The sequence below is a fragment of the Andrographis paniculata genome, unplaced genomic scaffold, assembly GCF_009805555.1.
Source record: "Andrographis paniculata isolate CXL003 unplaced genomic scaffold, ASM980555v1 Contig30END, whole genome shotgun sequence".
Classification (NCBI taxonomy): domain Eukaryota; kingdom Viridiplantae; phylum Streptophyta; class Magnoliopsida; order Lamiales; family Acanthaceae; genus Andrographis; species Andrographis paniculata.
Genome location: NW_026137563.1, coordinates 2,263,577 through 2,274,963, shown reverse-complemented (window position 1 = coordinate 2,274,963; position 11,387 = coordinate 2,263,577). Strand labels below are relative to the sequence as shown.

The 11,387-nt window shown below is 33.8% G+C and overlaps 3 protein-coding genes across 5 annotated transcripts; 1 reads left to right on the top strand and 2 right to left on the bottom strand.

Moving 5' to 3' along the window:
* Positions 1-324: 324 nt before the first annotated feature.
* On the bottom strand, positions 325-1,972 carry LOC127246728 (probable jasmonic acid carboxyl methyltransferase 2). The gene is made up of 3 exons (XM_051268255.1): positions 1,781-1,972; positions 1,253-1,675; positions 325-1,177 (listed from the first exon to the last, which is right to left on the bottom strand). The coding sequence occupies exons 1-3, from the start codon at positions 1,955-1,957 to the stop codon at positions 527-529; spliced, it is 1,251 nt and encodes a 416-aa protein (XP_051124212.1). The 5' UTR covers positions 1,958-1,972; the 3' UTR covers positions 325-526.
* A 4,798-nt stretch (positions 1,973-6,770) lies between these two features.
* Positions 6,771-10,297, top strand: LOC127246245 (AAA-ATPase At3g50940-like). 3 transcript variants are annotated; one of them, XR_007837710.1, is made up of 3 exons: positions 6,771-7,960; positions 8,066-8,623; positions 9,020-10,297. XR_007837710.1 is itself a non-coding variant. In XM_051267500.1 (2 exons), the coding sequence occupies exons 1-2, from the start codon at positions 6,980-6,982 to the stop codon at positions 8,438-8,440; spliced, it is 1,356 nt and encodes a 451-aa protein (XP_051123457.1). In that variant the 5' UTR covers positions 6,771-6,979; the 3' UTR covers positions 8,441-10,297. The 3 variants fall into 3 exon arrangements, 1 of the variants encoding a protein (XP_051123457.1); XR_007837709.1 differs by having other exon boundaries at positions 8,066-9,797; positions 10,108-10,297; XM_051267500.1 differs by having other exon boundaries at positions 8,066-10,297.
* On the bottom strand, positions 8,403-11,165 carry LOC127246246 (phosphatidylinositol/phosphatidylcholine transfer protein SFH5-like). Its single transcript, XM_051267501.1, has 9 exons — positions 10,795-11,165; positions 10,074-10,347; positions 9,905-10,004; positions 9,573-9,839; positions 9,387-9,464; positions 9,138-9,289; positions 8,950-9,052; positions 8,794-8,861; positions 8,403-8,708 (listed from the first exon to the last, which is right to left on the bottom strand). Exons 1-8 carry the CDS (start codon positions 10,937-10,939, stop codon positions 8,802-8,804), a joined length of 1,179 nt encoding a protein of 392 aa, XP_051123458.1. The 5' UTR covers positions 10,940-11,165; the 3' UTR covers positions 8,403-8,708; positions 8,794-8,801.
* Positions 11,166-11,387: the final 222 nt, after the last annotated feature.

Below are 11,387 nucleotides of genomic sequence, written 5' to 3'. Positions count from 1 at the left end.
ATGTGATATAAATAGGTGATAATGTGATATTTTGAACGTAAAATTGATTTTTAGTATAATATAAAAAATAAAAAATAGGTGTTTGATTTGATTTTTTAGGGAGAAAATTTTGGATCAACAGTGGGATTTTGTCCAAATCCATCAAACGAACACACATTTTCAATATAATTATATTATAAATTATTTATAAAAGAAACTTCCAATGTCTTCATGCTAGCCATATGACTTAATCAATTATAATAACTTTCAATCCCTTATTAATATTATTTTGATTTTGTTGTCTCTTCAATAATTTCTTCCTATGAAACAATATAAATTATTCACTTTAACAATAAACAGAATAACATTTATTTAAATATTACACAGATCTTAGTAACAACTTGGCCTATTAGCTCAGCTGGTTAGAGCGTCGTGCTAATAACGCGAAGGTCGCAGGTTCGAGACCTGGGCCATATTATTTACTATTTTTAAGAAAATTTCACTGCGTCCATTGTTATTACCTAATTTTATCTAATACCTCAATTAATTAATTATCCTTCCTCGTAAGAGACAGATGCAAATTGATGAAGTAGGGCGCGGCGGCGCCGGCGCCGGCGAAGTGATCATCGACGAGGTTATCATACACCTGAAACAATTCATCCATATCGTCTTCTCCAAATCCAAAGCTCCATTCGATCATGGGCTCCGCTACTGCCCTCGCCATTCTCCCAAATCTTTGCCCCTTCGTCATCAACACTCTTGACTGATCGCCATCGTCATGGAAACCTTGATCCCAACGAACCTCGTATTCTTGCAGGCAGTCCGCCGCGAAGGAACCTTCCTGTAGGATCACAGCTTCCACTTCCGCCGCGGACGCCGCGTAGTACGGCGCATTAAATGCGTCGATTTTCTCCTCTTCGAGTTTCCCCCGTGAAGCCATGGTGATGAGTGCCTGGGCGAGGATTTCCCACGCCTGGGCAGCCTCCGGGGCAGCCGGGTCGGGTGAGACCCGCCCGATGAACGAGAGCACCATCTGCCCGCCGGGCACCATCTCGTCGGCGCGGCATCGGAGAAATGAGAAGAAGTCTTTCTGAAACTGCCGGAGATAAGCTTCCCTTACGCACTCCGCACTACTCTTGCTTATGTAAGTATTTCCTTTGTTCAAATGTTCGCCGGAGTTCTGCAACTCCGGCGGAACCTGCGATGCGAAGATATATATATCATCAGATTCATTTTAATTATTCAATTTTTTATTTTTATTTTGATTAATTACCTGAGAAAGCCAATGGAGGCTGGTGGAAGAGTGGACAAGATGGAGGCTACGTCGGGGGAACAGCCGGCCGTAAAAAGTTCCGGCGACACAAGAAACGAAGCAGCCGCCAATTCCGCCATTGTCGGGTTTGATTGTACTGTAAAAATCGGGCAACGAAGCGAAGATGCTGTTGAAATCGTTGCCGGGGAGGTCGTTGAGCGACAACCTGAGTTCGGGCAGTAATTCGATCTCATCAGATGAACAAATTTTATTTATGGCGTGGATAATGTCGGAGAGAAGGATGAAAGCGTTGGGGCCTGAAGCGCAGCCAAGATCAGCCACGCCTATGCTGCTGGAAATTAGGGTTTTCTGGTTCAGACATAATAAGACTACTTTTCTGACAGCTTCTTCCAGTTTTGAACTGGACTTTGACATTAGATTCCTCTGTGAAATCCATGTCATAAAACTAAAATAAAGGTTTGATTCAGAGTGAAAAAACCTAAGTATTGGTGTAATGAATTGATCAAGTTTTGGATAATTGGATGATACCTGGAAAGTGGAGTTTCTAGCGTAGCTGGTGTCCTCATCGCCTCCCTTCATGTGAATATATTCCATTTTTATTAATAATTTCCGACTTAATTTCTGAAGAACGAATTGAAGATATATATCTTCTTCAGAGCAATGAATGAATATAAGTGATGATATTACTTTCAGTGATCTATCCATCTATATATATATAGTTGGTGTGTATGTATGTCTAGAGAGAGAGAGTTAAATGCTTAATTTAGGGTTTTACATAATATATTTGTTTATAAATTATAATAAAATTATTTTCCACAGCTCAAAATATTTTGTATTTTTTTATTCAAAATTGATTCTTGATTTTACAAAGTAAAAAATATTGAAAAAATAGTACTTCATTTATATTTAAAAATGCAAATTCAAACGCATATTTTATATTCAAAATGCAATATTTTATTCAATTTTTTTATACCAGGTCTTTTTCATCTAAAATAGTTTTACTTTTCATTTTAATTGTCACACTAAAATAATTCATTTTTATTTATAATTAATATGATTTCCATCCCTTTTTTTTTTTTTTTAATTCTCACTATTTTTATTTACCAAAACACAAATTATACAATCACATTATAATTAAATTCAATGATACTATTGACTTTTCTACCTTATACAAACTCATTCACAGATATAATACTCTTATTTTTAATATTCTAAAAATTTATTTTAAGACTATTTATGTGAACAAAGATATATATATATATATATTTATTTGCATTCATTCAAAACTTTGTTTAAAATATTTTTATTTTTATTTTTATTTTTAACATTATTAAATCTAAAATAAACACACATGCATGGTGGTACATACACGTGCGTATATATTATATATGTTTACATTATGTAACACGTGATACATAATTTCGAGTTTCAGGCATCTTTGGCCTTTTGGACCTTGAATGCAACAGTGACGCAGTAACGTGCTAATCTGTGCCACATGTTTTATTATTATTATTATTATTATTATTTATTATTATTATTTTATTTTTAGTTTTTGTAAAATTTGTGTGATCGACGTAACTGAATCATAATACTTTGCCTCGACTTAATCTAGGATTTAATCATATTTAAAATTCAGTAGTAGTGGATATAGAATGATACTTGTTGACTTGCTTCGAAAAATAATACTCCCTCCGTCCCGTTGGAAGGATGACGTTTGCTTTTTGCACATAGATTTTTTAATATTAGTATTATATTAGATTGTAGTAAAAAAAGATAAAAATATCCTTATTAGTATGGTGTAATATAAAAGTAATGATATTTGTGTAATATATTTTAAGTTGAAAGGGTATTTATTATGTTAAGTATGTAGTATAATTACTAAATTAGGAAATGGTAACCTTGTTTTAGGACGAACAAAAATGAAAAATGGTAACTTTTCAATGGGACGGAGGGAGTAATACTTCATGCAAATATGTGCTCATTTGACCGGGCACGAATTTTAATAAAAGTGAATAATAATGATTTTTTTTATAATAAAAACAGTATAAAAATAAAATAATTTTTTATTTAAAAAAATAAAAATATTTTTGGATGACAAAAAAAAAAAAAAAAAAAAAAAGGTGAACATAGAATATATCATCAAAATACATAACTAAATCCCATGTAACGAAAACTAAAGATTTTTGCCAATATTTAGTAGTTGCAATGTTAGAAGTATCAACGAGGTGACGTAGCACCCTTTGTTGTCAATGAAATGACGTCTATGAATGCATAGATTAATAAATATCTAATTATAGCTAGCTACGGACCATTCAACTTAATTTAATTTTTAACAAATTATACTATATATTTAAATTTTAATGAAGATACAATAAGGGTGTGTTTGTTTGGGGGTTTGAATTTTGAGTTGGGATTTGAATGGGAAAAATTTTGAATTTGAATAGTTGTATGATGTGATATAAATAGGTGTTGATGTGATATTTTGAATGTAAAATTGATTTTTAATATAATATAAAAAATAAAAAATAAGTGTTTGATTTGATATTTCTGAAGAAAAAAAAATGAGATGAATAGTAAATTGAAACACACCCTAACTGTCTTTTATTATATTTGTAAACTAGATTTATTGATAAATAAATACTTGTAAATATTCTCAATTATATTTACTCTGTACCGGTATTAGTATTTTTATTTTCAATCGTTTCATATAATTTTTTTTTAAAAAAATAAAAATATTATATATTTTAATTCTATTTTAAATTTATAATCTATAATTTTTTTAATCTTAATTAAATTAATTAGTTATTTTAATTTATAATTATTCTTAATTTTCATATCTACAATATCCACACATATTAGGACTCATGAAGTATAACTTTTGTGTTTCCAAACTTTATAATTAATTTAGGGTGTGTTTTGTTTGAGGGATTTTGTGGAATTTTTACTATTCCTACAAATTTTTCTCTCCAAAAACATCAAAATCCAAACTCTCAAACAAACACACCCTTAGATTCTTTTTTTTTTTAAATTATATTTCTTTTTCTTTACAAAATATTATATAAATACAAGATTTAAATTAAATCTTCTTAATTCAAATCCAAAGAAACGCTGAGTTGAGTAAAAATATAACATTTATTATCTATATTCATTTTAAAAATATAACTTAAATAAAAATAAAAATAACAACAGTAATAATAATAATGGCACACAAATTCACACACCCTAATTTGTTACTTGAAAGTAAATGTAGGTTTACCTAGTGCGGAGTTTCGGGTAGTGATTACAGTTCCCACGTAAAATAAAATAATAATAATAATAAATAAATGTAGGTTTAATAATTCATTTAGACACGTGCCTAATAACGGCATGAAATGAGATGGGTGGAGACTGGAGCTGGAGACAGGAGCGTGGCCTTCAATTATTTGTTCAACATACTTCATTCATTCACAAATCTATTTTCAAATGTCAATAAGTGTTCGCCATCATTTTATTTCATCGAGTTTTTACATATTGAAAGTGTTTTTTAATTTTTTATTTGTTTGAAAATAAAAAAATTAAATAAATAAATTCTTTTTAAAAAATAATTGAAATGAAAAAAATCTGATATAATATATATATTTTTTCAAAAAAATAAAAAAGAAAAAAAGTAAGCCCCATTTGAATTGGCTTATGGCATGAGCTTTTGGTTTCTGCTTCTAAAAAAAAGCAGTTTGCACCTGTTTGCATTGGCTTCTGTCTAAAAGCAGAAGCAGCCTTTGAAGTTGAAAAGTGTTTTTTTCAAAAGTACATTGGAGGTAACTTTTGAAACAAACAAAAGTATATTTGAAAATTAATGTTTTATCCTTAATAATAATAATAATAATAATAATAATAATAATAATAATAAAAGCAATAATATAATATAATATAAAAATAAATAACTTATATATTATATTTTAATACAAATTAAAAAATATAATTAATTTATGTACTATATTTGGATTAAAATTTAAAATTTAAATACCAAAAGTAAATAGGAGTATATAAATTTTTTAATTATACTTAAATTACTAAATATAAACTATAAAATTTTAAAATAAATTATAAAATACAAATTATATAATATTATACTGTAATTTTATGTTTAATTGATATATTATCCTTAAATTAAAATTTTAAAATATAAATAATCAAAATTTAAAAGTATATTTTTTATACTTTAATTTAAAATCTTTAAATATAATTTATAAAATTTAAATTAAATTATAAAAGTGTTATAAAAAAACTAGTATTATATTAACCGCATATCCTTTTAAGTAATTTTAAGCACTTTTAACTATACAACGTACAAAGTAAAAAAACTGCTTTTATAATGATTTATCCAAATACAAAATCGAATTGCTTCTGTTTTTTACTTCTATTTATTTTTTAAGCCAATCCAAACGGGCTAATAATAGCTTAAATACTGCACACCTGATCAATGAGGATGTAGCTATGTTGACGTTATGGTGGCTCGAATGTTCTATTGGATATGGATAGGGTCATAGGGGAGGGTAAAATTTTTTAATTGAATGTTGAATATTTATAATAGATTTATTTTCAAGGACTTTGTTTATTCAATTATTTTTTTTAATAAAAATCAATATTTAATTCAAATATATATATATTTATATTATCAATATAATTTATTAAAATATTAAACAAATACACCTATATTTTTCCTTCTTTACTTGCTCATTCAAAAAAGGGAAGTTGAAGTTGGGTGTTCATTTATACACCCATCCCACTTCTTCAAGGATTTCATCGTGGGGTAAAAAAAAAAAAAAAAAAAAACTTTTAACAATTTCCCAACAATATTCAAGTACCAAATTTATATTTCTATACTATATATATAAAAAAATAAAAATGTCACAAGTTAGCACGCAATAGCTGACAAAGTTTCTAAATTCTAATGATTTCTTGGGTTTGATTATAGGGTGTGTTTCTTTGGTACAAAATTGAAAAAATTTGATTGAAATTTTATTTGTTGGGTTTGATTATTTGGGTGTGTTTCTTTTGTAGAAAATTCAAAACATTTTATTGAAATTTTATTTCTTGGGTTTGATTATTTGGGTGTTTCTTTGGTAGAAAATTGAAAAGATTCGATCGAAATTTTATTTCTTGGGTTTGATTATTTGGGTGTGTTTCTTTGGTAGAAAATTGGAAAGATTTAATTGATATTTTATTTGTTGGGTTTGATTATTTGGGTGTGTTTCTTTCGTAGAAAATTGAAAAGATTTGATTGAAATTTTATTTTTTGGGTTTGATTATTTGGGTGTGTTTCTTTGGTAGAAAATTGAAAAAATTTAATTGAAATTTTATATCTGGGTTTGATTATTTGGGTGTTTCTTTGGTAAAAAATTGAAAAAATTTGATTGAAATTTTATATTAAAATAATATTTTTGATATAATATTTTTTTAAAAAAATAAAATAATCTATTTATTTATTTTTTTGAGAAATACAAAATCTAAAAGAGTAAATAAGAGTTTTTTTTTTTTTTTTTTTCAAAGAAACACTATTGTCTTATTTTTCAGGCCAATAATATAATGGGCCCAATTATAGGCCCATAACAGGACCGTTTTATAGAGTAAGCCCATAGAGCCCAACTCCAAACTTGCCCCCTCTCCCAAGAAAAATGGCAGAACACAATCATCTTCATCTTCGTCTTCATCGTCACCTCCTGCCTCTCTCTACTGCTTTCAATTGCAATGGTGACTCAATCGCAATCTCTGCCTTCTGCTTGCAACGCATACCTGACCGCCGCCGCTTCCATCGCCGCCTCCGTCATTCTCCTCAAGTCCATCGCCAATGATCTCATTCCGGACGCACTCCACGACTATTTCTCCTCCTCCTTCCTCAAACTCTCCCGCCGCTTCTCCTTCCACCTCACCGTCGTCATACACGAATACGAAGGGTTAACTTCGAATCACATGTTTCACGCTGCGAATTTGTATCTAGGCACCAAAATCTCCTCCTCCACGCAAAGGATTAGAGTGAACAAGCTCGAGAAAGAGCAGGAAATGGCGGTCGCTGTCGACAAGGATCAGGAGATCATCGATTCCTACTCTGGAGTTAAATTCAATTGGATTCTGCAATCCTCCGCTGTCAAGACGTCGCCGCCTCATTCCGGCAAGAATAGCAACCCTAGAACCGAAGTCCGACACTTCGAATTAACTTTCCCCAAAAAACACAAGGATTTCGCACTGAAGGTTTACCTGCTGCATATCCTGAGGACAGCGAAGGAGATGGAGGAAGAGAACAGAACCGTGAGATTGCACACGGTAGATTACAATGGCACTGATTATTGGGGCTCTGTAGCGATGAACCATCCCGCGACGTTCGATACAATGGCGATGAATCCCGACGTTAAAGCCGATCTGATTGAGGATCTTGACAGGTTCGTGAGGAGGAAAGATTTTTACCGGAGAGTTGGCCGGGCATGGAAACGTGGCTACCTGTTTTACGGGCCACCGGGGACCGGAAAATCCAGCTTGATCGCCGCCATTGCCAATTACCTCAAATTCGACGTCTATGATTTGGACTTGCGAGAAGTTCAGTGCAACTCCGACTTGAGAAGGCTGCTGATCGGCTCCGGAAACCGGTCGATACTCGTGATCGAAGACATCGATTGCAATTTCGGGTTGCATAACCGGGAAACGGATAATCCGGCGGTGGCCGAGGAGGACAAGGTTTGTGCTATGTTGCATTGACATGGATGATCATGTGTTCCAATGTCTATTTGTCTGTTTTTTCTTGTCTGAGAATATTTCCTACATCTACGTTGTTTAGTGCAGATAACATTGTCTGGGCTTCTGAACTTCATTGATGGGCTGTGGTCGAGCTGCGGGGACGAGAAGATCATTGTGTTCACCACGAATCACAAGGATCGGCTTGATCCGGCGCTGCTCCGGCCGGGTCGAATAGATGTGCAGTTGGAGATGTCCTACTGCACATTCAGCGGGTTCAAGATTCTTGCTTGCAATTACCTGAATGTAGAGGAGCATCCACTATATGTGGAGGTCGAGGATTTGTTGAGAAAAGTCGAAGCAACGCCAGCAGAAGTCGCCGGAGAGTTAATCAAGAGCGACGACGCAGGCGTTGCGTTGCAGAGCCTAATTGTATTCCTCGAGGAGAAGAAAAAATCCAATTTAGATAAAACCATACCATGATTCGAATCGTTGCCAATGCTGATGAATGGAAATGGCAATTTTCAAAGATGCAAATCAGTCAGACATACAGCGGAACAATTCTGGTAAATATTTCTCTGAATCATATATAGAAGAATCGAATCAAATTGAAGCTGATGAATCCACTGGTTTGAAGTGCCAACGTATTTGAAGCAATCCGCCATGGTAATCCAGCTTTATCTGCTTCATATAAATCTTCATTCTTCTTCAGCTCAGCTCACATATGTATACATATATGCTATTCTGTACACTGGTACATCAAAATGTTAGTCATGGTAGTGTTTGATGAACATTACAAAAACAAAGATGGCAGACTAGGAGTGATTCTTAGCTACCTTGATGATTAACTCTCCTCTGAGATTGTTGCTTCCTGGAATTGCTGCACTGTTGTGTCTATTTTCATCTTTACAATCCATTTCATATGTTATTTTCACAAGTTACAGTGGTAGATCATAAACCCATAGCATGAGAATTCTAATTAAATTAATTACCTTCGATAAAATGTTGTCATCTTTCCATGGACCTTTATCTGATCGCAGACAGCCACCCTCGTTCGCGCAGGTACAGCTACCGCCGAGAAATTCTGGGAGCACACTGTCAACAAAGCTAATGTGAGTTCTTACATAACTACAAGTGTGTGTGTGTGTGTGCAGACAGATGTGCTTTAATAAACAGTCACCTTTCATCGATCGCTTCAAGCAATTTGTCTTGGTATTTGCTGCCAAGCACCTGAATTTTTGAAGTCGAATCGGGATCAAGTAAAGGCTTGATGAAATTCCAGATAACCCGGAAGCCAGAACCGGCATTGATGATGAACATACGGTGAAGTGTCTGCAAGACATTCCAGAAAAACAAAAAAAATGCTTATGTTGCAGATGCAGCTCCAGGAATCAAGAAATAACAGAGAGGAATAGTCGGGGAGACGTACTTCAGGATAATTGTCATTATCGATCTTCTGAACCATCTTAATGAAATCCATAACAGGGCCGGTTAAATTCTTAAAACCCTGGATGAACGGAGACGGACAAGGAGATCAGATCAAAACACAGTCGACAACGGCTAATCTAATCATCACTGCTCCATTCTTGAAAAATTAGATCGAGAAAAACAGTACCAATCCTTGGACATCCAAAATAGTTGTGCTCGTGTCTATATGCCGGTTGGCTGCAACAGAACATGCCGGGAACCTTGTAGCAAGAGTTTTCTCAAACTCCTTAACTTGGTATTTCACAAATCGCTCCAATGTTGTGATTTGCAGCAGCCTTTCGACATCAATCATCCCCAATCTTTCTATGTACACAGGTCTTCCAGCCTTGTCAACGCCGTGATAACCATGAGGGTAATATTTCTGCACTTCTTCAATTTCTTTGAAGTCGAAGTCCTGAAATTTTGATTAAGTTAATGAACATGTTACTCATCCAGCACATAAGAAAAATGTAAGATCACCTCCATGATTGTATCAGAGCCAAAATTTTTCCTCCATTGAAGCATGTTCTTCCACATGACCTTTGCTTTTTCGATATTAAACTTCCTTGCTTTCAGAAATCTGCATATATGATTAATGTCATTATTTCAATCGATCGATGCTGAAGGATTGTAGATGATAGACGCTTACCGTAACATTATATGATAATTGTCGAATTTTGCAGGAAGCAAATTGTCCATGGCCAGTGTTTGCCTGAAAGCATCTACAACATTTTGCTCCTCGATGTCACCAATGTGTTCGGCTTCACAAACTCCGACATCGTTTCGTTTTCTCGTCTTGTTTCTTAAGGAATGTCTGAGCTTAGAGGATGCACTTTTAGCTTTCTTCATAATTTCATACTTTGCAGTTTCTTCCGAGTTTTCGGTCCCCAATTTCTGTTTGTGCCTTTCATCTTTACTACAACCTTAAGAAACAGATTGCCAATGCAGAGCTAAGTTAAAATAGTTAGTTCTGTAACAAAAATCAGTCATGGTGGTTTTGAAGAACACAGATGAACAAAAAACAGAATCATTTGGAGCGTAGCAGATAAAACTGGATCTACAAACAATTCAGTTACAGATCACCAACCGAAATAGCCTAAAGATGTTCGTTCATTAGAAGGACACTGGAAACTAGAAGATCTAACCCTAACAACGAGAACTAGAATCAGGAATCTAGATCTTAACCTCTGAAATCAATACCAAAGGACAAAAGCCAATCGCAGAGATCCGAAGCCGGAATGGAAATTTGAAATTGAATCCAAAAATTGAAACGCAACGCACTTCCCCACTACTGCATGCACTTCCTCCCACACTCTGCGTAACCCTAAATTGCTCATCGAAATGAAGTTCGCATTGGATTGATTACTTACAGGAGCTTGAAATCCGACCAAGTGCCTTGGACATGGTGAGCAAGCCAGAGAAAATCCTGGGAAGACGAAAAATGGGAATAGGACTGAAGGCTGGCCAGTGGCCACACAAAATACTGAAATTGTGCGGTGTCGGCAGCGTGTGCATTCGGCGTTTCAATATTCCGGAATATGCCGCGGGCGATTTATGCGTTTTTGATCATGTTTGCCGCTCCCACTTTCCTTTACTTCGTCGACACGCCTCTCGTTGAATACCAACACTAATCACCAATCACGAGTAATGTTCACTCCACTATTGAGATGATTTCCCAATTCCCATGCAATTCCATGAATGACGAACCTAATTACTGCTAAATTACAGAACTAAATTTCAGATGCATTTTGATCACACACATAATTGTATCTATCTATCTATCTATATCTATATATATATAATAGTTATATGTGCTGCCAGTTGTTTAATGATTTCTTGCAATTGACGTCTAATGTGCAGACAGGACACGAATATGCGAATGTAGAGAGCGATCCAAACAAACAGGCAACACACAGGCAAGGACAATTTGTTCCATTGATTGATCTTCCCCACCTTCAACTAT